The 21,420-nt window shown below is 43.9% G+C and overlaps 3 protein-coding genes across 7 annotated transcripts; 2 read left to right on the top strand and 1 right to left on the bottom strand.

Annotated features, from left to right (window-relative positions):
* The first annotated feature begins 454 nt into the window (after nt 1-454).
* On the top strand, nt 455-4,191 carry LOC114830065 (transmembrane protein 272). The gene is made up of 5 exons (XM_029116831.2): nt 455-690; nt 1,218-1,300; nt 1,582-1,641; nt 3,272-3,354; nt 3,451-4,191. The coding sequence occupies exons 2-5, from the start codon at nt 1,243-1,245 to the stop codon at nt 3,829-3,831; spliced, it is 582 nt and encodes a 193-aa protein (XP_028972664.2). The 5' UTR covers nt 455-690; nt 1,218-1,242; the 3' UTR covers nt 3,832-4,191.
* A 1,146-nt stretch (nt 4,192-5,337) lies between these two features.
* On the top strand, nt 5,338-15,009 carry gk (glycerol kinase). Of its 5 annotated transcripts, XM_020042437.2 has the most exons (21): nt 5,344-5,724; nt 6,499-6,572; nt 6,675-6,781; nt 7,484-7,561; nt 7,657-7,736; nt 7,945-8,082; nt 8,223-8,332; nt 8,466-8,532; nt 8,789-8,806; nt 9,609-9,644; nt 9,735-9,802; nt 10,340-10,382; nt 10,525-10,605; nt 10,746-10,824; nt 10,929-11,025; nt 11,142-11,347; nt 11,564-11,707; nt 11,831-11,845; nt 11,949-12,035; nt 12,466-12,552; nt 12,930-15,009. In XM_020042437.2, exons 1-21 carry the CDS (start codon nt 5,551-5,553, stop codon nt 12,938-12,940), a joined length of 1,800 nt encoding a protein of 599 aa, XP_019897996.1. In that variant the 5' UTR covers nt 5,344-5,550; the 3' UTR covers nt 12,941-15,009. The 5 variants fall into 5 exon arrangements, with proteins under 5 accessions (XP_019897999.1, XP_019897997.1, XP_019897996.1 ...); XM_020042440.2 differs by lacking the exon at nt 12,466-12,552 and having other exon boundaries at nt 5,338-5,724; XM_020042438.2 differs by lacking the exon at nt 8,789-8,806 and having other exon boundaries at nt 5,343-5,724.
* pwp2h (PWP2 small subunit processome component) lies at nt 14,999-21,364 on the bottom strand. Its single transcript, XM_010886101.3, has 18 exons — nt 21,230-21,364; nt 21,012-21,124; nt 20,680-20,874; nt 20,415-20,558; nt 20,024-20,159; nt 19,559-19,797; nt 19,177-19,320; nt 18,981-19,051; nt 18,733-18,869; nt 18,400-18,548; nt 17,839-18,137; nt 17,537-17,717; nt 17,261-17,408; nt 16,950-17,124; nt 16,596-16,814; nt 16,217-16,367; nt 15,991-16,065; nt 14,999-15,874 (listed from the first exon to the last, which is right to left on the bottom strand). Exons 1-18 carry the CDS (start codon nt 21,245-21,247, stop codon nt 15,709-15,711), a joined length of 2,760 nt encoding a protein of 919 aa, XP_010884403.2. The 5' UTR covers nt 21,248-21,364; the 3' UTR covers nt 14,999-15,708.
* Between the last annotated feature and the right edge of the window lie 56 nt (nt 21,365-21,420).

A 21,420-nucleotide genomic window follows, 5' to 3' on the forward strand; every position in this document is an offset into this window, starting at 1 on the left:
TCAAAGATTATATTATTGCTTGTTTTTTTGAGTGGTTCCATATATAAAAAAAACATGTTTCTTCTTTCAAATTTCGCAACTTCAACCAACCTATTAGAACATCTCCAGGCAGCAACATGTACATATTGGTCTTCACCATCAACTAATACAAAGTATCAGGTCTCTATAACTTCCTAGGGAAACACTTCTACTTTAGAGATGAGCATGTATGCTAAGTCAGTGAGAAAGTTATTCATTCAATTTTCATAGCCTGTTATTTTTTTATCGCTATAGTGATGAAAAGTGAAAGGTTACATCCTGAGTTATTCCCCTAGGGTTTGTCACTACAATACCTTGGCTGCCTATATACTGTCCTCTGCGGTGATGGAGAACCCACCCCTCCCCATTTCTTACTTCACTCAATTGCAAGCTAAAGCGGCTGTAGCTGGATTGCTGGTAGTGTGTGGGCAGTTGCTGGTAACCTGTGAAAGGGGTTTTAGGTTCAGAATTCAGATTTTTCCTATTCATAAAAACAGCAGTCGGTTCAATAACCAGTTCTACAGGCACGCAAGAAGCCGACACCGGATAGAAAAAGGCTCTCAATAACTCAGCTTTACAGAATATGGTGATGTAAAACAATTCGCCTTTTCACTTAACATTTACCATGTGCACTGTTTAAAAAAAAAAATTAAAAAATATTTTGGGGGGAAGGTAAGTGCATTTTCTTTTGTTATTTGCGAGAGACACATTATCTATGTTTGTTTACGTTGTTTGACATAATTGACCATTCACAAAATTGTATACAGCCTTCACACTTATTTTAATTGGACTTGAATAGCTGCGTCTGCAACTGAAGTAGCTTGATATTAACTTATCTTTATTTGCATGGGTTTTTGGAAAGGTAACAGATTTTTGGATAGTATATGTCAGGAGCTGGAGAAAGAAAACTCTGTTTAAAACTCATTTAATCGTCAACAAAGGCATGTATTAAAACATATTTTAACAGCTTTGTTCATAGTGAAACACCGTGGTTGGTAGGTTGAGTCCACAGAGATTATACCCATGCCTTTGTTGATGATTAACATGTTTTTGCTACATTTTATTTACATTAATTTACATTCTGCAATTAAAGATCAGCTAACATTTACCTACTGCGATTGAAGCAGTTTGTCAGCGTGTACACAGTATTTGTCTGTATGGATGCAAAATAAAGTTACAGTGGTTTTCTCACGTTCAAGCTAGGTTACCTGTGCATAATTCATCATGACCGCAGGTGTGGTGAAGGCATGTCATCGCTGCCTGTCTAAGTTGGCCAGTAATGGTGAGTTACACAATTAATTCAATAACAAGAAAAATCGTGATTACATTCGGGGATCAACAATTAAATATTGTTGATTATCGCTTTATTAGCAGTGATGTGAACTGGCACTTCCCTTTGATAATGTTAGTTGTTAAATACAAGGGGTCTGCTTCTCTAGAATAGAACAGTGGACGTTGGCAAGGGGAAATGTAATGTTGGATTAACGACAGGTTGAAATAGAGCCGATGATTGTTTTAGCATTTCTTTTCTGGACAGATGTATAATGGTTTCTTTTTATCTAGCCTACATTGTGGTGGGACTTCTGTTCTTTCTTGCCCTTCCGCTCACAATGGCGTTTGTAGGTAAGACAGTCAAGCCATTAAGAACCATATATAATGAGTTCATGATGACGCTTCATATCCCTTAAAGATGCAGGTATTGATTTTGGTACGGTATTGGTTGAGTTATAATGGGTGCAATCAATGTGCAAAAACATAATTAGACATTAATGAGGAAGGCTTTGCCAGTGCATGTCCATTTAACGTAGGTCTAATTAGTTTCACATTGGAGATGCAACAACAGACATTCACATTCGTATCTCCATGCAGACTTACTTCCATATTCTGTGGAGACAGCTGATTTTGTATAAATATTGCTATTAATTAAAAGAAAAATCTAAACACTTTATCGTAGACACTCCTGTTCAAATGCTACATGTACTGCAACGTTTGTTTTGGTCAAAAAGGTCTTTGTTGAATTATTAACTAATGAAATAATAAAAGAAAACGTTTTATGCTTTCAATGTTCAATAATAGTGGTCAGAAACACATTTTGATATATAGCTCCGGAAAGAAATTAAGAGACCATTGCACCTTCTTCTTATCTTTCTAAAAAAGTCGAAAAGGAAGGTTTTGAGTGAGGAACAGAAGGGTTAAAATTAAAAGACCACTGCAAATTGAACGCTTCTGTTCCTCACTCAAAACTTTCCTTTTCGACTTTTTTGGAAAGGAAAGAAAAAGGTGCAGTGGTCCCTTTATTCTTTCCAGAGCTATTCAATTAATAGCAGGCTACTTATACAAACCAATGTTGTACATGTATGCCAGCTCTTAATAGCATGATATGCATCAAGTTTAAATAATCTATGACCATTTTTGAAAAAGAGATTAAGGAAGTATGTAATAAAATGTGTTGTCATTACTTGATTATTAATTAATGAATATGGTCCCATCTGACCAAAACAAAGGTTTTAGAATATTTAGCATGTGGATTGGTGTGTCCATGACAATGTTAGGATTACAATGTTAGTTATTATAAAAAAGTGTTAATAATAATAATAATACAAATGTCGGCTGACTTTTCAGCACTCACGCTGTTCACACTTTTACACTGTTCCCTAAATATAGAAGGAAGCAATTTTGAGTATGTTGCATTTTTGGCGTTTGGATTAACTACATTGAGAAGACATCCAGGTTATAGTTGTTTATCAAACATATGGAATTATATTTAAAAGTAACAGAATATTTTCAATAAATAGATGTGTTGTGAAAGATGTCTACAAACAGAAATAATCTGCACTGCAAGGCGTTGAATGTATGAATGTCTTTATTAAAAGTAGGACCAGTTTTAAGTTTTGTACTAAAAGTTTTGAAAATACACCACACTTGAAAATAGTACCAGAGCGATTATTTGTTTACTTCATTAGCTCTAAATAATTTTGGTTCTGTACTTTCAGTAGTAAACAGTTTTACTCAGATAATACTCAGTTTAACTCAGTAATTAAATTATAGTTAATGGAATAAATGTATTGTTAACCAATCACAAGAAAGGGAAATTAGTATATTCCGTGTGAATCCAAATTGAAAGGGAGATTTGGTTCTGTGAACGAGTGACTTTGTGAATGTATTTGCTGTACTTTATGCCATAATCTATTTAGTGATTGAAAAAACGGTCATAAACAAACATATAGACTGCCCATATTTCTTCCCCTTGCAGGTATGAAGTCTATCGATGACTGCCCCGTTCAGCCAATGATTCCTCTCTACCTGCTTGTGGGCGGAGTTGTTGGCAGTGTTAAGGTGAGGCATGCATTCCTGTTTTTTGATTGCTGGGTTGTCAATCTGACCCTTTCACCGTTGACCCTAAATCTTGACCTTTGACCCTAAACCCTGCAGGTCACACTCCTCTTACATGACACTAGCCACATGAGGAAGCTCATCTCCAAGTCTGTCGTCATCGGTGATGACGATGCTGACGAGTATCCGTGGCGACAGAACGCCAACAAGTACTATGTGCAGATCGTCCTCAGCCTGTTCCTCTTTGTCTGGTTCCTCCTGGGGAACTACTGGGTGTTCTCTGTGTTCCAGCCCAATTTCATAGCACCCTTCCACCAGCCGCAGGACTACTGCAGGAAGTCGCTGTACCTGTTTGCTGTTTTAGTGTTGGCCATCAGCCACACTGTGCTGGTCCTCCTGTTGTGCTGTGGGATCTGTGTACACGTCTGCTCTCAGACCAGCACGAGAGATGACTATCGGGAAAGTGACGAGGATGACTGAGTGTGGCTGACTGACTGACTGACCAGTTGGCTGGCTGACTGACCAGTTGGCTGGCTGACCGAGCGGCTGGCTGGCTGACTGAACGGCTGTCTGGCTGTCTTGGCCCAGTAAAGTGTGCAGTAGATTTGTAGAGCAACACGCCATTTCTGCATGGTGTTCTGTATTTGTGCTACAATTTTGTTTGGACTTTTTATACATTTAAGGCATGTTTTGCATGGCACGTTTTGTATGCAACTTTTGCGGACAGATGTTAGCATGCACTGTGTGCCTCATAAATAGTGCTGGCAACGTTGCTGCTTCAATACCCACTGGGACAACACACACACAATGAATGCAGCTCTGTAAATTGCTTTGGATTGAGTTCACTGTGTATTTAAATTGTAACTATTATTATTTTTACTCACATATGATTTCTGCATTCATATATTTGCGGTTGGCACTTTGTAGTATTTTTTATGATTTTGTTTGTCAGGAGGTTGCAGTTTACGCTTTATGTTGAACAGCTTCATCGCAAGATAAAATCCACAATACAGAAGTAGTATTCCACCATCTAGTGGTCAAACCTAGTACTACTCCTAAAGTTGCCAAATGTTGTCATTGGTGTTTCTGTAGTTATTATTCTATTGAAAAACATTGCAAAGGGTTTTATTCAATGAAAACATAATCTCATGACAGTTGTTATTTTAACATATGAATTACCTTTAGTGATTATGATGAATAATGTTGATTTGGCTTTGATGCTACATTTGAAAGCAATTAATAAAGTGTAATTTTATTTTCTGGTTCTTATCACAGTGCTCGCTCACATGGGAAGAATTTACCAGTTCATGTGCGCTGGATACGAGTACATTCCCTGGCCAACCACTATGATGTTTTTAGGCACCCCACTTTACTATGGAAATATATACATCTTTGTGAAACATGCAAATTACTTAAATAAAATCTCCAAAGCCAAAATATTTTAAGGATCAGAATAGAAATTCAAGTTCACTAAAACTGGATTACACTTGAGCAGGACTGCGGTTAGGAATTCTGTGCCCCCTCACTTAAAACAATATTGACATTATTATGATCAGTGGGCCCAGAGTTTAAAGGCTGATCTTTGACCTTTGTGATGATAATGGGTTTGTATTTATGCTGATTTCTAACTATCTTTATGTATTTTTTGGTTTTTGCAAGGCTCACTTAAAAATCTGACTCCTGTCGCAATGTGAGAATTCTGGTGAATTAAAGTCCAAATAATAATAATAAAACAAATTAAACATTTAAATATTAAATTGTGTAGAAGGCTCCTTCCTTGGGCAAATGCACAATCAAGTACTTTCGGATGTGACAATGTAAAATTGAGGGTGTATGGTTTTGGGGCTGTCTATTTCGCATTTGGAGCTTCTACGTGAGTAGATCCACCCAACTTTGACGTGCCTCCAAGTCTGATTGGTGTCCTTAAAGGCGTCTAGCTATGTCAGAGATTTGGGAAATAATGTAGAGATTGTAATGGCTCCGACCAAAAAAAATTCTCTGCGTTGTGCTAACTATACTATTTAATCTCACCGAAAAGCATTGTGTTTATTCTGTACAGATTCTGGCGGAAGCTCATCCTCCCAATAGTTTTTTTTGCCTCTGCGCGCTGGGTGTGTTTAGGTGATGCTACGTCATCAGAGGAAGTCTTGCATGTGTGTGAGCTTGAGGTCGTTGTGCTAACGCCAGTGCAATAGATCCATGCCTACTGGAAGCGGAACAATAAAAAAAAACAGCTATACACCAGTGCTCACCCCAGGCTACCGCAAGGAGACAGCGCACACGAACAGTAGAATGGCCGCATCTTCCAACAGAATTATGCTGGGGCCTCTTGTTGCTGCCATCGACCAGGGAACAAGCTCTACGCGGTTCTTGGTGAGTCACAATCCCCGCAATTGCATTGAACCGTTCATTCCGCGTACCGGCGAATGTCCTTTAAATAACCTAATAGAGAAACGATTGATTCCCTTATAACTACTCGATTTCCTTAGACACTTACCGAATCGCATACGTTCCTATTTGGTCAGATGGTAAAAGCAGAAGATTAGTTTCCAGTGTTTTCCCTCGGCAGCTAGTTGGCTACTGTATTTATTTAACCATGGAAGTTATTAAGGTTCGTTCGTTCAACACTGGCGGTGGTGTCCAATATTGGCGGGTGTAGCTACAAGATCTTTATGGACACGGCTGCTTTGGGTGTAGGCTTATGCCCTTATCGAAAGATTGCGGGAGACTGAAAGGGAGAAGTCTGGAATGGTCACCCTGAAAATGTTTTCACTAGTCATTTAAAACGATGACCGGAAAGGAGGGGTGTGGGTGTGTCATAGGCGGGAGCGACCTGTGAACGCTAATGAAACACAATGTGAGTTGTTCAAATGCTATGACAATTGTCAACTTACCTGGAGCAGAATCTGCTGTTAAGCAACATTGCTGTGATGTTTATCAGTCTGTCTCAGACTCATCAGCCATAGTTAAATTTTTTCTTCTCTTCCACCATAAACATATGATAAAAGAAGAGAACATATATTTATGGCCTATTAGTGGTGATTACACAAGGTCTTTGTACTCAGTACTTGTGATATTTTTCTCCAACTTAGTTGAGTGCTCGCTCCTGTTCGACTGCTCACTCATGTTGTCTCTCGCCCGCCCCAGGTGTTCAATGCCAAAACAGCTGAGCTTCTCAGCCACCACCAGGTAGAAATCAAACAGAGTTTCCCAAAGGAAGGGTAAGTACAAGCAGCTGTGCCCCCTTCGTTAACACCCTTTTAGTTCACAACTTCACACAATGACCTGTAACCTCTGATATTTGACTTCTGACCTATTTTTAGGTGGGTGGAGGAGGATCCGAAAGAGATACTGCAATCTGTGTATGAGTGCATGGATAGAACCTGTGAGAAACTCACCCAGCTCAACATTGACATCTCCAATATTAAAGGTATGATGTGCAGACATCGACACTGAAATTAAACCCATTTAAAAGGAATAGTTTGTCCAAGATTCCTATTCAGGTGAAATAACAGTTAGCTTGAGTTGTTCCTGAAGGCCCATGGAGTAATTTTTTCAAAAATAATTCCCATTATTCAACTATGTCCCACCCCAGAATTGGTATTATTAGCACTATCCAAATTCATGAATTGAAACTGCATCCTGAGCCAAAAAGCTGCATTTCAAGCTGAAACCTGCTCCAGAACCTTGAAGACTGGTGGTGTCTTTACCTCAAATAACCTGTCAATGTTGTATTCCTCTAAATAATGATTTCATTGTTGCTATAAAAATCAAATTTTCAACTGAATTGATACTTACTATGTTTACCGGTCAGTTTTTTTCTCTCAATGTATCAATCTGTGGTTTCAATTTTATTTTATGAATAACTGTTAACCCGGAACAACCATTCAGCATTTGGTTGCCTCCGATGACACCAAAGCTGCCTAAAATAGGCTGTGTGTGGTGGCTACAGAAAATAGTTTGCATAGTGCTAGTTTGATGTCACTAAATACTCCCAGCTGTTTCATCAGTATGCAAAAAATCCTTCAAAAATAACTCACGGTAAATGTTATTTCACCCTAGTATGAATCTATCCCTTTTAACGCCTATGGACCATCACCTTCACTTACCCTCCAAACATGAACCCTTCTAGCTATAGGAGTGACCAATCAGAGAGAGACCACGCTGGTTTGGGACAAAGAGACGGGCGAGCCCCTCTACAATGCTATCGGTAAGTTCTTAATGTGTGCCATATTTCATGACCTAAGTCCATTATTAAAGTTCAGGATGGACTCTAAAGACCCCAGTGTCGCTGGTTGTGTGCAGTGTGGCTGGATCTGCGGACGCAATCGACAGTGGAGCGACTGATCAGCAAGACGCCTGGGAGGAACAAGAACCATCTGAAGGTAATCTGCCCAGGGCGACGGAGAACACACACACGGGTTCGGCAAGCCTCGTTTACCTAGACACCAAAGAAGAGCGCGGACAGTCCAGCTTACAATAAACAAATCCGGATATTTCAACTCGGGAAAGTTAAAGAGGGGGAAACGAATCATAAGGGAGGGTCCATCTGTTCTGAAGTAACTCTCCTAACTCTCGCACCGCTTTGCTCAGCACAAGACGGGTCTTCCCATCAGCACATACTTCAGTGCTGTGAAGCTGCGCTGGCTGCTGGACAACGTGGACGAGGTGGCCGAGGCTGTCGTGACACACCGGGCCATGTTCGGCACGGTCGACTCCTGGCTCATCTGGGTAGGACTCGACGGAACAACCGTCACAGCTTGACGGCGTGGACACACATCCGTATTATCGTATCCATTGCCCCCCCCCCCCCCCCCCAAAAGAAAGACCTTATCTGTTGTATGTTCTGAGCAGATATTTTCTGTCCGCAGTGTCTGACAGGGGGGAAGAGTGGGGGAGTCCACTGCACAGATGTGACCAACGCCAGCAGGACCATGCTCTTCAACATTCACACCCTGGACTGGGACCCGGAGCTCTGCAAGTAGGTGGACATACACAATGCGTCTTTCATTGTATGTCTGCAGGGATGCTCTACGTACTGATTCAGTCCGACGAAACCTTATATCTGTTTACTGGAACTGTGCACTTGTTCCTGGTTTGACCCTTTCTTTCAGATATTTTGACATTCCCATGGAGATTCTCCCGAAAGTCAGGAGTTCCTCTGAAATCTACGGCTTAATGGTAAGCCCTGGTTTTCAGACTCATAAAGTTCTGTGTTTGGGATTTACTGTTCAGGGGTAGGTGTTGTCCTGTCTATTCAACATGCTTAAAACTATTGTGTGTGACTGAAGGCGTGCCTGCTTTGCTGCAATCCAGTCCAAGTGTTTATTGATGACATTCATAAAAAATTCAGTTGATGTTTCTCATTGTCTGTACAAGAAAGTATGTTTGAGGTATTGTCACAAGAGTTTTTTTGTGTGCCCCCTGTTATCCATAGAAAATATGTTCTAGCCTGGTAAGTACTGTGGTCTTCATCTGTGTCACCTCTGTTACTGCTGTCACGTGATCCTCTGCTCCAAAGTGGTTGTACCATCAAACTGTGCATTTCCAAGCCGCTCAGACATTAGACGTGTTGGGTGAGATGTTTGAGACGGATATCTGTCTTCAGGGATTTCGTGGGGTAACACAAACGTTTGGTTGAAAAAAAAGTTTTGTAATATTCGCCAAATAGGTCTTGATACACACCCTCCTGGAATAGACTTGTTTGGAAATGTACTTGATGGGTGTTGCTTCCTTCTGTAGTCCTGCCGTGGCATGCCTGGCGCTTTGCTACTGTGGATGATCCCGTTATGCGCCTTTTATCACAGGGAGCCTCCCTTGTTCAGGTTTTCTTTGGGCCACTTCCTGTCCGATTCCTCTTCCTGTGGACTTGTTTCTACCAGCTGTTCTGTAAATCTCTTCACTCTTCAGCTCACTTCCATTTTGGCCCATAGCTCGTTGTGAGGACAGAATATGTTTTTTTTGTGGATTACATTGATGTCAGTGGGAGTGAAGACATTTGACTTGTGTGCCTTAGGCTATTTGGCTGTCTCCAAACAGAAGCCTTCTTCTGTCTCCTTCATGCTCTTTGACTGGCTGTATTGATATTTTCTGCTGTGATTGTTTATTTTTTTTATGAGGTTTGAGAAAATATGCCGTCTTTTAATCAAACCGTATTGTTTAGGTAACTATGAAGGGTTGAGTTTTGCTGGTGTCTTGTGAATGCAGAGTTAGACAGAGTTAAACCATATTGCTAACATGTATTGTTTCTTTGACAGACGTCAGGCTCTCTTACTGGGATACCCATCTCAGGGGTAGGTTTGGATGTATCCTGTCTATTTCTGAATGGTGTCATTAATGACTGGCATCTGTTCCCACCAATCTGAAGTATTGTTGATTTACAGTGTCTTGGAGACCAATCTGCTGCACTTGTGGGACAGATGTGCTTTCAAGATGGGCAGGCCAAAAACACGTAAGAATTTTCTTATGTTGTTTTACTGGGTTCATTAACAATAATACATTATTGAACATCTATCAGCCAGGTCGTAAAGCCGTTGGATTTCTCTATGAGCCGTCCACTTGGGTGATGCTTGGGCGCCAGAAAACTCACCACACAAACCTAAGAATAGTAGCCAGTTGTCCACTATACAAGCCCTCTTCTTTACTACTACTATCAAACTGGAAGCCAATAAAAAGAAAGCTGTCGCAGTGACCAGATTCATCTTTCCTACAAAAACAATACCCAGCTTGCTAGCTATAGCTAACATAAACCAAAACGTGTTACTTGATAGTCAGTCTACAAATGTATGGCTCCAAAACACATGCATTAAAAGTAATTAGTTGATTTGAAAACATGTATGTACAACATTTACAGAAGCTCCATCTTTAGGCTTCTACGAAATTGCAATAGCAACTACAGAAAACGTAGTATATCTCACTATTATTATTATTATTATTATTATTATTATTATGTAAAGTCGTGTGAGAAACTTCATGTTCTATCTTTCAGATATGGAACTGGTTGCTTTCTGCTTAGAAACACTGGAGCCAAGGTGATGTTTTTCCCATTTAAACTTTTCAAAAAACGATTCGCCAATGATGTCATCTGACCTAAACAGGGATTTCCTCAAATTTTCCCTGTGTCATGAAATGTCTTCTTTTTTTAACGTGTCGCTACTTTTTAACCCTTTACAGCCGGTCATGTCAGACCATGGTCTACTAACCACGGTGGCTTACAAACTGGGTCGAGACAAACCTGCCTGCTACGCACTAGAGGTAGGCATGGATTTAACACGTACAGCACAATTGTAGTCATCTCTAAGCTCTGATTGGTCTGTTGTTAAGTTGTGTTTTCTGATTGGTCCTTCATTTATTTTATTTTTTATGTACTGATCTGTGATTTCTGCTGTTGCCAGGGCTCTGTGGCCATTGCGGGAGCTGTGGTTCGTTGGCTGAAGGACAACCTGGGAATCATTCAGACTTCTACAGAGCTGGGTAAGGATGAGGTCTATTCTTGTTTTTGACAGAAGAAGAGGCGCGTGCTAGGGGACCTCGTAACATCATGTTCTCTCGCGCCCTCTCTTTTCCTCCATCCTCAGAGAAGCTGGCGGCGTCAGTGGGCACATCCTACGGTTGTTACTTTGTCCCGGCATTCTCTGGCTTGTACGCCCCCTACTGGGAACCCAGTGCACGCGGGTCAGTGTTAGAATGTGAATTCGGCATAAACCTCCTTTAAAGGTGCTCCCTCACTTAACGTCGGTTGATAAAAGAAACGGTAACAATCACGAAGTCCATCTTTTCCCGATGTACAGGATAATCTGCGGCCTGACCCAGTTCACTAACAGGAGTCACCTGGCCTTCGCTGCGTTGGAGGCGGTCTGTTTCCAGACTCGAGAGATCCTGGACGCCATGAACCAGGACAGTGGCATCCCTCTGACCCAGCTGCAGGTGGATGGGGGTATGACCTCCAACAGGCTGCTGATGCAGCTGCAGGCCGATATCCTCTGCATCCCAGTGGGTAAGAGAGTCTCGCTGCTTCCCGCCTCCGGTCGTGTGCGTCCGACACTCTCGGCTCGCTCTCTCAAGCTTCCTCTGCCTCTCTTTCGTTCGCTGATTGTTTCTTTGTCTCCACCTCTCGCTCCATCTCTCCCACCCAGGCCCCCGTATCTGTTATAAATACCCACCATGGTGATTAAGGTTGATGACGATGATGAACCGTATGTGTTGTTTGCAGTGAAGCCCTCCATGCCTGAGACCACCGCCCTGGGGGCGGCCATGGCCGCGGGGGCGGCAGAGGGGGTCAGCGTCTGGAGCCTCCGACCGGAGGACCTTAGCGAGGTCACCTCCGAGAAGTTCGAGCCGCAAATCAACCCTGAAGGTACCCGGCGTTTCTCAAAGCGACGCTCCTCCATGCCATTGACAACAGTAGCTGTTTCTTTGAACATGGGCATGAGTGCGAAACAAATTGTTTGTCTCTCTGTCTCTCTATCCCTCCCTGGAGGTAAGGGGACGTATGGTAAGGGCTGAAATGACCCTAGCAGAGAAAAGTGGTTGTGCCCAGTGAAAGTGAATTGTTTCATTTCCCTTTCAAATCTCCCTCTCCTCGTCTCTTCCTGTAGAGAGCGAGTTTCGATACGCTCGCTGGAAGAAAGCGGTTCAGAGAGCCATGAACTGGGAAACCACCGAACCCGTCAGTATTGGAAATGGTATGGACTGATCTCCGTTTGGTGCTGGCACGTTTAATGTAGGCTGGGCTGTAATGGCAAAGTCTCTAGTTACAAAAAGCATTTTTTTTAAAACTGGTTAATCAGATGGCGTTGGTTCTTAAGCTGTAGCCCAGGGCTATACAGTTCTGGCCCTGTAGAGCCCAAACACTTCCGATTTGAGCTTTTCCCTGGTAGATGACTAATCACTTGGTGTCCCAGGTCGGAATCTGTTCCTTATTAAAAGGAGGGCTATGAAAAGCAGAAGTTTTTCAGCCCTCCAGAACTGGAGTTGAGTAGCCCTGCTGTTTCTAGGCCTGTTTGTGCTTTTTGCTCACTCCTCTGCTATGACCTCCCAAATGGTAATTGCTCATCTGTCTTTCTCTTTTCTCTTGTCTTGCTTATGTTGGACCTTGATTGGGATGTCGTCCAGGTGAAACTAGTATCTTCAGCAGTCTTCCACTGGGGTTTTATGTTGTGGGTAGCATGTGTATGTTAATCGGAGCAAAATACATATCAGGTCAGTGTCTGTTTTTTGCATGCCTGCCTCTGTGTTTGTTAAAGAAAAATAGAAACCATAATGTCCATACACACTTTTAGTTGAGTTGAGGGACTAAATGGCCTGTTTTTTTGTTTGTGGTTGAGTTGAATCCTTTGCTTTGTCACTCTCTTTTGCCCTAACAAATGCAGGCATACTAGTTAGCTTTTCAAACCATTCCTACTGCAGCTAGCACATGCTACCTGCTTGTTGTCCAGCATCAATAATTATTATGACATATGCTGTAGTTTCAAGCTGTGGAATGCATAGCCAAACAGTCTGTCCAATGTGGCATGTTGATATAAAAGTGACTCTTTCTCTCTGTTCATGTTGTGTTTTATTCCCTCCCCCTCCTCCAGGACACAAGTAGACAGTTGTAGCAGAAGAGGAGAAGAAGGGCTGGTCCAGGACGGCACGTGTCCTTCAGTAGTAGGTTCAGTCGCAATGCTTTCTCTGGAACTTTGCCGATAGAAAAGAATAGAACGGAGGTGGTTACAAATTCTACATGTCGGGTTTGGGATTTTTGGTCTTCAGTGCAGATTTCTAACTGGATGTTGCAGAACGTTAAAACGGTACTGAACGCGAGTTTCCTTGCCCGGGACCCTCAAGTTGTCATGTCAACGCTCCAATTCATGTCTTGTTGATCTGTCACCGGGAAACCAAACTGTTGACCTGGATCTGTGGGAGGAGCCGAGCTGCACTTTAGTGTGGAAGGAACCCAGTGTGAATGAATCAGATCCATTGATGTCCTAGAGGTCCTACCTGGGTCGGGTCTTCCTGTGTAACTGTGAATGAATGGGGCTTACTGGTCTACAATGCTGTAGTATCCAATCCTAGCATTCAGACTGTACTTGCACTCATGTTGCCTAACATTAAGGTCCTGTTAGTACACCGCATCTAATCCAAAAAGACAATCAGTCTTGTCATTGCCTGACCCTTCTTCCAGTATCATTCTCACATCTCCCTCACCTCACGGTTGTGCTTAAACAAGAGCTTTCAAAATCTGGTTGGAAATGTGGCCTAATTGAAGCAAGGGTCCTCGCACTGAAACGCAATGGGGATTTTAGAGCACTTTATAGATTTGGTCCTGTGTTTGTGAATGGAGTAAGAAGCTTTCTACAACCCTACTCTTTGGTTAAACAATGCACACTGTTTAGTTTGTTGGAGAGCAGAAATGGAGATATACCTCTTGCAGGGTTTGTAGGAATTGTTTCATGTCTCTCTGTAAACATGGTGTAAAACGTTATTACTGCAAGTTGCCTTGTATGTGAATAGACTTTAGTTAATGATTAAGTTGTCCCTGAGCACCATTAAGTCAGGCATTATCCCAGTAGGTACACTATTCCCCATGTAGAGCACTAGATCTGTCCTGGGGCCACTGGGTTCTATGCAGAGCACTAGATCTGTCCTGGGGCCACTGGGTTCTATGCAGAGCACTAGATCTGTCCTGGGTCCACTGGGTTCTATGCAGAGCACTAGATCTGTCCTGGGGCCACTGGGTTCTATGCACAGCACTAGATCTGACATGGGATCTTTTGGCCAGGGGGCAGTTGGGTTGTGGCTTGAGTAAAGGGAACTAGTGTTAATCCACATGATTTATGTACCAAAAATAAGTGACCGCCCCCATGACAACTATGAAATACTGGTGTCAGTTCGGACAATAGATGCCTTTGAAAGCTTTGTCCCGGTTAAGTAATTTTTTTATCATACACACAGTGAGTGAAACTGTAAGGAAAGGTTCAGGGTTGGAAATGACCAGGCAATTAAGGCAGCTGAAGTCTTGCACCTCCTTAGAGACGGACCAGTCTGACTACTGTCTTTCAAGGCTTCCTTTTAGTATGAAAGCAAATACTTGAAATTCTTATTTAATATGGAAGTAAACTAGAGGCTAGTATTGTTTACAGGAAAGTGTTCTGAAAATATTTTTAGATATTTCTCGTTACTATTGGCATTATGTATGATTGTTTTAGCGGAACCATGTACAGTGGAGATGTATATTTTCATGTGGTGTATTTATGAGATTGACGACCAGTTGTACAGGTGTCTGCCTTTAATGATCTATATATTAGAGCAAGGAAAATTACATGCGTTTTGAACGTATAAAGCAGATTTATTTTTTAATCAACATAAAGAGCACTCGGGCAATTTCATTTTATAAATCTACAATGGATTGTTCTTTGTTTCAACCCACATTTTCGTATCCGAAGCAAAATACGATGGCCTCACAATTACAGCGTGGAGTTCCATTTTGTGTAGAGACGCCGTCATCAAAAGCCAACCTAACCCACTCTACCATGTGATGCTCCATTTTGTTTTCTGCTGATGCCATGTAGCTCCTGTGCTGTAATGACATTCCTCCATGTCAGTGGCTTGTCTTGAAAGATCACAGGACACTACACGTCTAAATAAAATGTACTGTATAAAAACATTTACAAACTAGTCATTTTCTTTTGTGTTGCCTTTTGAAAGGAGACATTCTAACCCACCCATTGTTTACACAGTGTACATTCACAATAATATTTTGCACTTTTGGTTTGTTAATAATTGTCCTTTTTCAGTGCAATTTCGTGTAAGTTATTAACATGCAAATGAAACAAATCAGTCCTTTTTGACAAAATGTACTTTATAAAACAATATTACATTACTGACTTAGTTTGGACACTCAAGGCAGGAGGGGCTAAAACATATTTAAACCAGCAGAGCACAAGGGAATCTTATGGCAGTTGGGCAGCAGTGTCATTGTCCTTTGACTAGCAGGTGGCCATTTTGATTTCCCAGACTACACCAGGACAGGCCCAATGTGATAGTCACCTTGGAGACACCAATCTCTTGGACAAAAATTCTGTGTCCTTAAGAACATCCTCTAGTAATTGCATACACAAGTATGTATTCAATGCTTTATATGTCATATGCTAAATGTAGATACTAATGCAGAACTTGGTTAAGCTAAGTCAAAGAACTTGACCGGCTTCCCCTCCTTGTTCCTTCACCAGTCAGAAGACTCTCTGAATGGTTTTACTGTACCTACAGTACTAGGGCCACACTTGCCCATTGATCTGAATGGTTCTTTTTAGCTGTACTGTATATTTAGAGTGGATGAAGGCGAGCGGGCCGCTTCCAGCTGGCTGTGGCTGAGTCCTACATGAGCATGTCAGTCTCCTCTAGCGAGGCCTCGCTCAACACCTCAGAGTCGCTGCCCTCCTCATCCTCGTTGTCACAGAGAACATCCTCCGCTGTCCTCTTCACGCCCCTCTGCTTCGACATGGCCACAGCGTAGCGGATGTTGTACATGTTCCAGTCGCAACTATACAGGACACACACACACACGTGAACACAACATTCCACACTTGATTACACAGAGAGCTGCCAAAGTTTGCATTGAGAGAAAACGTTGGGGGGAATAAAAACATTTGGACTTACAGTTTTGACAGGTCCTCAAAGTGTCTCTGGATGCTCTTCTGCAGTGACTGAATGGTAGGCAGAATGGCCCCGGACCTGTTGACCACAAGACTGTTTAGGAGCCTGCCCCTTTCTCTGGCTTCACAAACCGAAAAAAATGACTAAGAGATGCCATCGTTCCAAAGCCACGAGTCATTTCAGTAAACGTCCAGCAGCTGAATAAGGAGGAGGGGACAGCAGCACCCACCTGCTCTTCAGTTTCTGCCCGTTTTGTGTGAGGAGAGACTGGGCCCAGGTCAGGTAGAACTGGAGGTGACCACACCTCTCCAGGACTGACGCTATGAAGTCTAGAAGCTTCTCCACATACACATCAGGCAGGGAACTGCACACCACAGGGACTGACGCACACACAAACACAAAATTACATGTCAAATTAGACACATACACACACCTGATCAGAGGTGACCATACGGCGAAATTCTACTCGTCTACGGTTACGCAAAACAAACTCTCACATCCCCCCCCACACCAAACTCCTCATTTTTACAAACAAGCACAGATCACAGCACTTTGGACTAGAAAGTTTCAGATTACACCTTTACACAGCGGTCGCCCGGGATACTCACTCTGCTGGTACGGCACTGCCTCGACGACTTCCTGCGTGAGGGCATTCTCGTTGAGGCGGAACGCCAGCACGATGGCCGCCGCCCACTCGGCCTGGCGCAGCTGGCGGCGGACGCTGGCCGGAGTCACGTCCAGGTCCAGGTCGAAGGGGTCGAACACCAGTGCGCCGTCCAGAGAGTAGATCATCAATCCCTCTGTGGACGTGGCGGCCCAGCTGCGACCTGGAAGTGAAACGGGAGGTGAAGGACGAAGCGAGGACACAGAGAATCGGAAACCGTTTGAAATGAGGCGAGATGCGATGGCGGTTTTGATGGAAAATTTGCTCAGATGAGACACCAGTAAGCCGGTATGCTCACCAGTAGGAGAGAAGCGAAGAGAGCTCACTCGGATCTCGGGCTTGAAGCGCCGCGAGCTCATGTCTCCTTTCCTAACCCCCGGCAAGCTGAGCTCAACGCCGTCCCCGTCGCCCACACCCTCATCCACCAGCGCCAAACTCCCAAACTCTGTCATTTTCCTACGGTCCAATAACTCCTGAAAGAGACAAACGCAAGAGACCAATGTCACAGCACACACCTGAAATTCACGGGAGGGTATACTCGTTCCGAAGTACTAACGGACAAATGGACCAACGCTCCTGAGGAAATCCTGTAGTGAGTCAGCACATTACCTCCATGGCGTCGAGGGACAGGTTGCAGGAGATCTCAAACTTCTTCATGAGGATCTGCTCTCTGATGTGGTAGATGCAGACAAACTTGGACTGTCCTCCAGCCAGGATGGACTCCCCATCGGCAGAGTAGCACAGCGCCGTGAAAGACCTGGAGAACACAGTACAGGTTGCCGTGCTTAATGCCCGAAGAGAAACTCAATGTCCATTAGCCAGGAGACAATTTCTAAGGCGCAACTGGGAATCTGAAATGACAGGCGTTAGCAAGGCCTCACTCACTTGGCCTTAGCGGACTGTTTGGCTGTTATCTTGTCGGTCTCCCTGCGCCCCATCTGCAGGTCGTGGCGTCCGCTGATCGAGCCGGTCTGATTGGCCGACTGGGGGTTCCAGAAGGAGATCTCTCCATCCAAAGTGGCCACGGCCAACTCCTTACCATCTGGTCGGTATGACACGACCAAACCTGCGATACCAGTCGGAGAGACAATAGTATTACCTACTCAGCCAAACACATTCAAGCTCACGAGACCATGTCTGTCGATGAACAATGCGAAGGAACGCTGGGGATGCGCGACGGGTCTCACCGTCTGAGGTGAGACGGAGCGTCTCTTTGGTCTGCCAGCTGTCCAACATGTCCCAGAGTCGCACGGTCTTGTCCCATGACACGCTGGCCAGGACGGACTGCACCGGGCTGAAGCATAGACAGCTCACCGGGCCCTCGTGGCCCCCTAGGACCTCGAGCAGGCGTCCCGTCTGCATGGACCAGATGTAGACCTCGAAGGAGTCCTGAGCCCCGGCACTTACCAAGTCCCCGCTCGGGTCCAAAGCCAGAGACGAGAACTGTGCCGGCCGAGGAGACGTGAACGTCCGGAAGTTACGGTACCTGTAGAGACATTGTGTTGGAAAGAAGACTTTTCATGCTGATATGCTTCGCTCGACATGCTGGCACCGCCTAGAGAGTCTGCTTCTGTAACAAACCAAATGATCCCTAGGGCGGGTTCTGAATGAGTGTTCCGGCGAGGCTTGTGTGTGTTTTGTAGTAGTCCTGACCATGACGTGTGAGTATCGAGGGTGTCTGTTGTTAACAGGTTCGTTATGAAGGTGTCGGTTCTGAAGCAACCGACAACCAGGTGCGTTCCCTTTACCTGTGCAGGTCGAAGGCCCGGACGGTCCCATCTAGGGAGGCGCTGACGATGACGAAGCCGCTGGAGGCGAAGGTGACGTTCGTGACGGAGCTGGTGTGTTCCGTAAACGTGACGAAGCACAGGCCGCTGGATATGTTCCACACTTTCACCTGAAACACAGGACCCCGTTAGCGTCCACAGACGTTCAAGAACACCAGGGATTTCCCTGGTGATTATCTGACCCCAGAATAAGAAATGAAGAGCATCATTCAGCCGACACTGGTTTTGTTAAATAGAAACGAAACGGACTAATAGCAGGTACCAGGTCACGAAGATAAACAAATGAGAACTCACTTTCCCATCATCCCCTCCTGTAGCAATATACTGTCCGTCAGGTGAGTAGCACAGGGCAGCCATGCTGTTGAAGTGTCCCTGCTGTTTGAACACGTATGATTCACTCTGCCACTCCCACACCAGCAGCTGGCCCAGACCTGAATACACATGCACACGTCACAAAGTCAATAGATGATATTAAGCTCATTATTCAGTTATTCGGGTTTGCGGCCACTGGGCACGGTAACTGAGACCCTGTGAGACCGTACCTGAGCAACCAAAGCCTATCCAATCACCAGAGCTGTTAATGGACACCGTGGATATCCTCCGATCGGATATACTGTAGGAATGCACCAAAACAGTAATCATTAGACACGGAGGACATGCATTCAGAGTTCTGGATCGAACCCGCATGAGAGATGAATCCCCAGTGTTAGGCCAGGCTGTGAGTTTATGAACCCCGACCTCAGCGAGTGGATGAGGTTGAAGTCCGGGAGCTCGTGGAGGTGGAAGACGCCCGACGCGAACCCGGTCACCAGGATGTGCGTGGGCTTGTGGAACGCTGCTGCCGTCAGGTTGTTGAAGTTGCCCTCCTTGTTAAAGAAGTGTCTGGTCGGGGAAAAACCCACACAGTTCAGATAAGCAGCAGACATCAAACTTGGACATTACATTCTACATAACGCACGTATTCATGTATATTTGTGAAGCGCATGGTGGAAATCACTTTGGACGTTACATTCTACATAACGCACGTATTCATGTATATTTGTGCATGGTTGAAATCACTTTGGAAGTTAGTACGTATCAACGCCCCAAAGGTTGTGGCACCCGTGGGGAGGAGGCTTACTTGCTCCTCTGTTTGTATCTGACGTTTTTGGTCCCTTCTTTCTCCACGGGACCGTCCGTTTTCCCTCTGATCACCTCCCCCCTGGGCTGCCCTTCCTCTCCTTCTCCCCTGTCCTCCTCCTCTTCCTCCTCCCCCTCTACTGGTCTCTTGGTCTCCTGGGTCTTCCTCAAGACCAGTCCATCAAGCTCAGTGTCACTCTCCCACACACATATCGCCCCATCCTGGCTCACGGTGTACAACTGGAAACACGTGTTTGAACAGAGTGATTATACAAACACTGTGCGCACACACACACACACACACACACACACACACACACACACACACACACACACACACACACACACACACAAAAACGCAGAAATGAAGGGAAACCTTTTTTCCATTTACATTTTAGTCCATTAAAAGACAAACGTTTAGAGCAACTTACAGTTGGAAAAGGTGGAGAAAAAGAAGAAAACTCACATCTAAACTGTCCTTCTCAAAGAAGCAGCCCACGATGATGTCCTTGTGTCCACCCAGAGAATAGTAGATGAGATTAGCCCAGCGCTCGGCTCCAAACACCCAGGTAGACATGTCTTTGCTGCCCACCACGAAGCACCTAAATGGGGGAAAACAGTATTAAGACAGGGAGTCTCTACCTCTACTAGATACACATTTTATTTTAGTAGGGTCATAAAATAACCAAAAAGAATACAGCAGAATGCTTAACTCTAGTGATAAAAGGAACTGGTTTGAATTTCCAGGCGTGTATTCATCCTGAAACTAACGGTAAGTTTGGCACAGTGAATCTACCCCAGTTGGAAAACCAACAGACCATGCTTGAAAAACGGCTTTAGGTTGGCAAGTAACTCACTTGGAGTCGTCTGTCCAGTCAATGCAGGTGGTTTCATCATACGGCCCGAAGTAGGTCTTGTCCAAAACAAAGGCATTGAATTCTCGGTTCTTCCCAGGTGCATGGTACATCAATGCCACGTTGTCCTTAGTCACCACAAACTTCCTGAAGATGAAAAAAAGAATCATGACAGAGGCGTCAAGCCACAGCAGTTGATGTGTTTATATAGCTATGCTAATAAGTTGTTTTATAAGTTTGTATTTGTCACGAAGCGTGATGTATTGACCTGCCATCTGGAGAGAAGCGGACACTGGCAACAGGTTTGTGGAAGTGGTAGTGATGCAGAACTGCCTTTGTGATCAGGCTGACCAACAAGGCCGCGCCATCTTCATCCACCAGTATGGCCAGGTTCCCGTCAGGGGAGAGACCGACACAGGCGATGTTCTTAGTTGTGGACACCGGCAGGGTCTCGGACTTGTTGCTGAATGAGAATGTCAGTTAATCTTCTCAGTAATTTATTTTCTTCAACACCGTTTTGTAAAAAGACATCTATAACATTTTACGTGTGATCAGACAGTAGCAGTTAGGAATGTACACACATCTTAGCTTTCATCTTACTTTTTTAGATCAAATACAGAGATCCGATTTCCCACCGGACTTATCACAGAGTTGCCATCTTTGGAGAAACTCAGATTTCCATGACGATACACAGCTCCCAAGAGATTGGAAAACTAAAAACAAAATATGGATTAGCCCAATTAATCTAGCTAACAATATGCTAAAACGAGTTAGGTGCTATAAAATAAAATCTACAATAGTTATCATATATGACTTACCTTGTAAGCAAACTTCATATTGGTGGTTGTTCCCTACGTGTTATATGATTTAAATTATCATCACTCTCATTAATATCACAGAAAAAGTACATTCATTTATTTCCAGCATGCAACACATGTGATAGTTGAAAGGGCATATTGACAGCATTTGCCCCTCCCCATAAATGGCCACTTCCGGGTCGAACATTTTG

This window comes from Esox lucius, chromosome 22 (assembly GCF_011004845.1).
Source record: "Esox lucius isolate fEsoLuc1 chromosome 22, fEsoLuc1.pri, whole genome shotgun sequence".
NCBI lineage: Eukaryota > Metazoa > Chordata > Actinopteri > Esociformes > Esocidae > Esox > Esox lucius.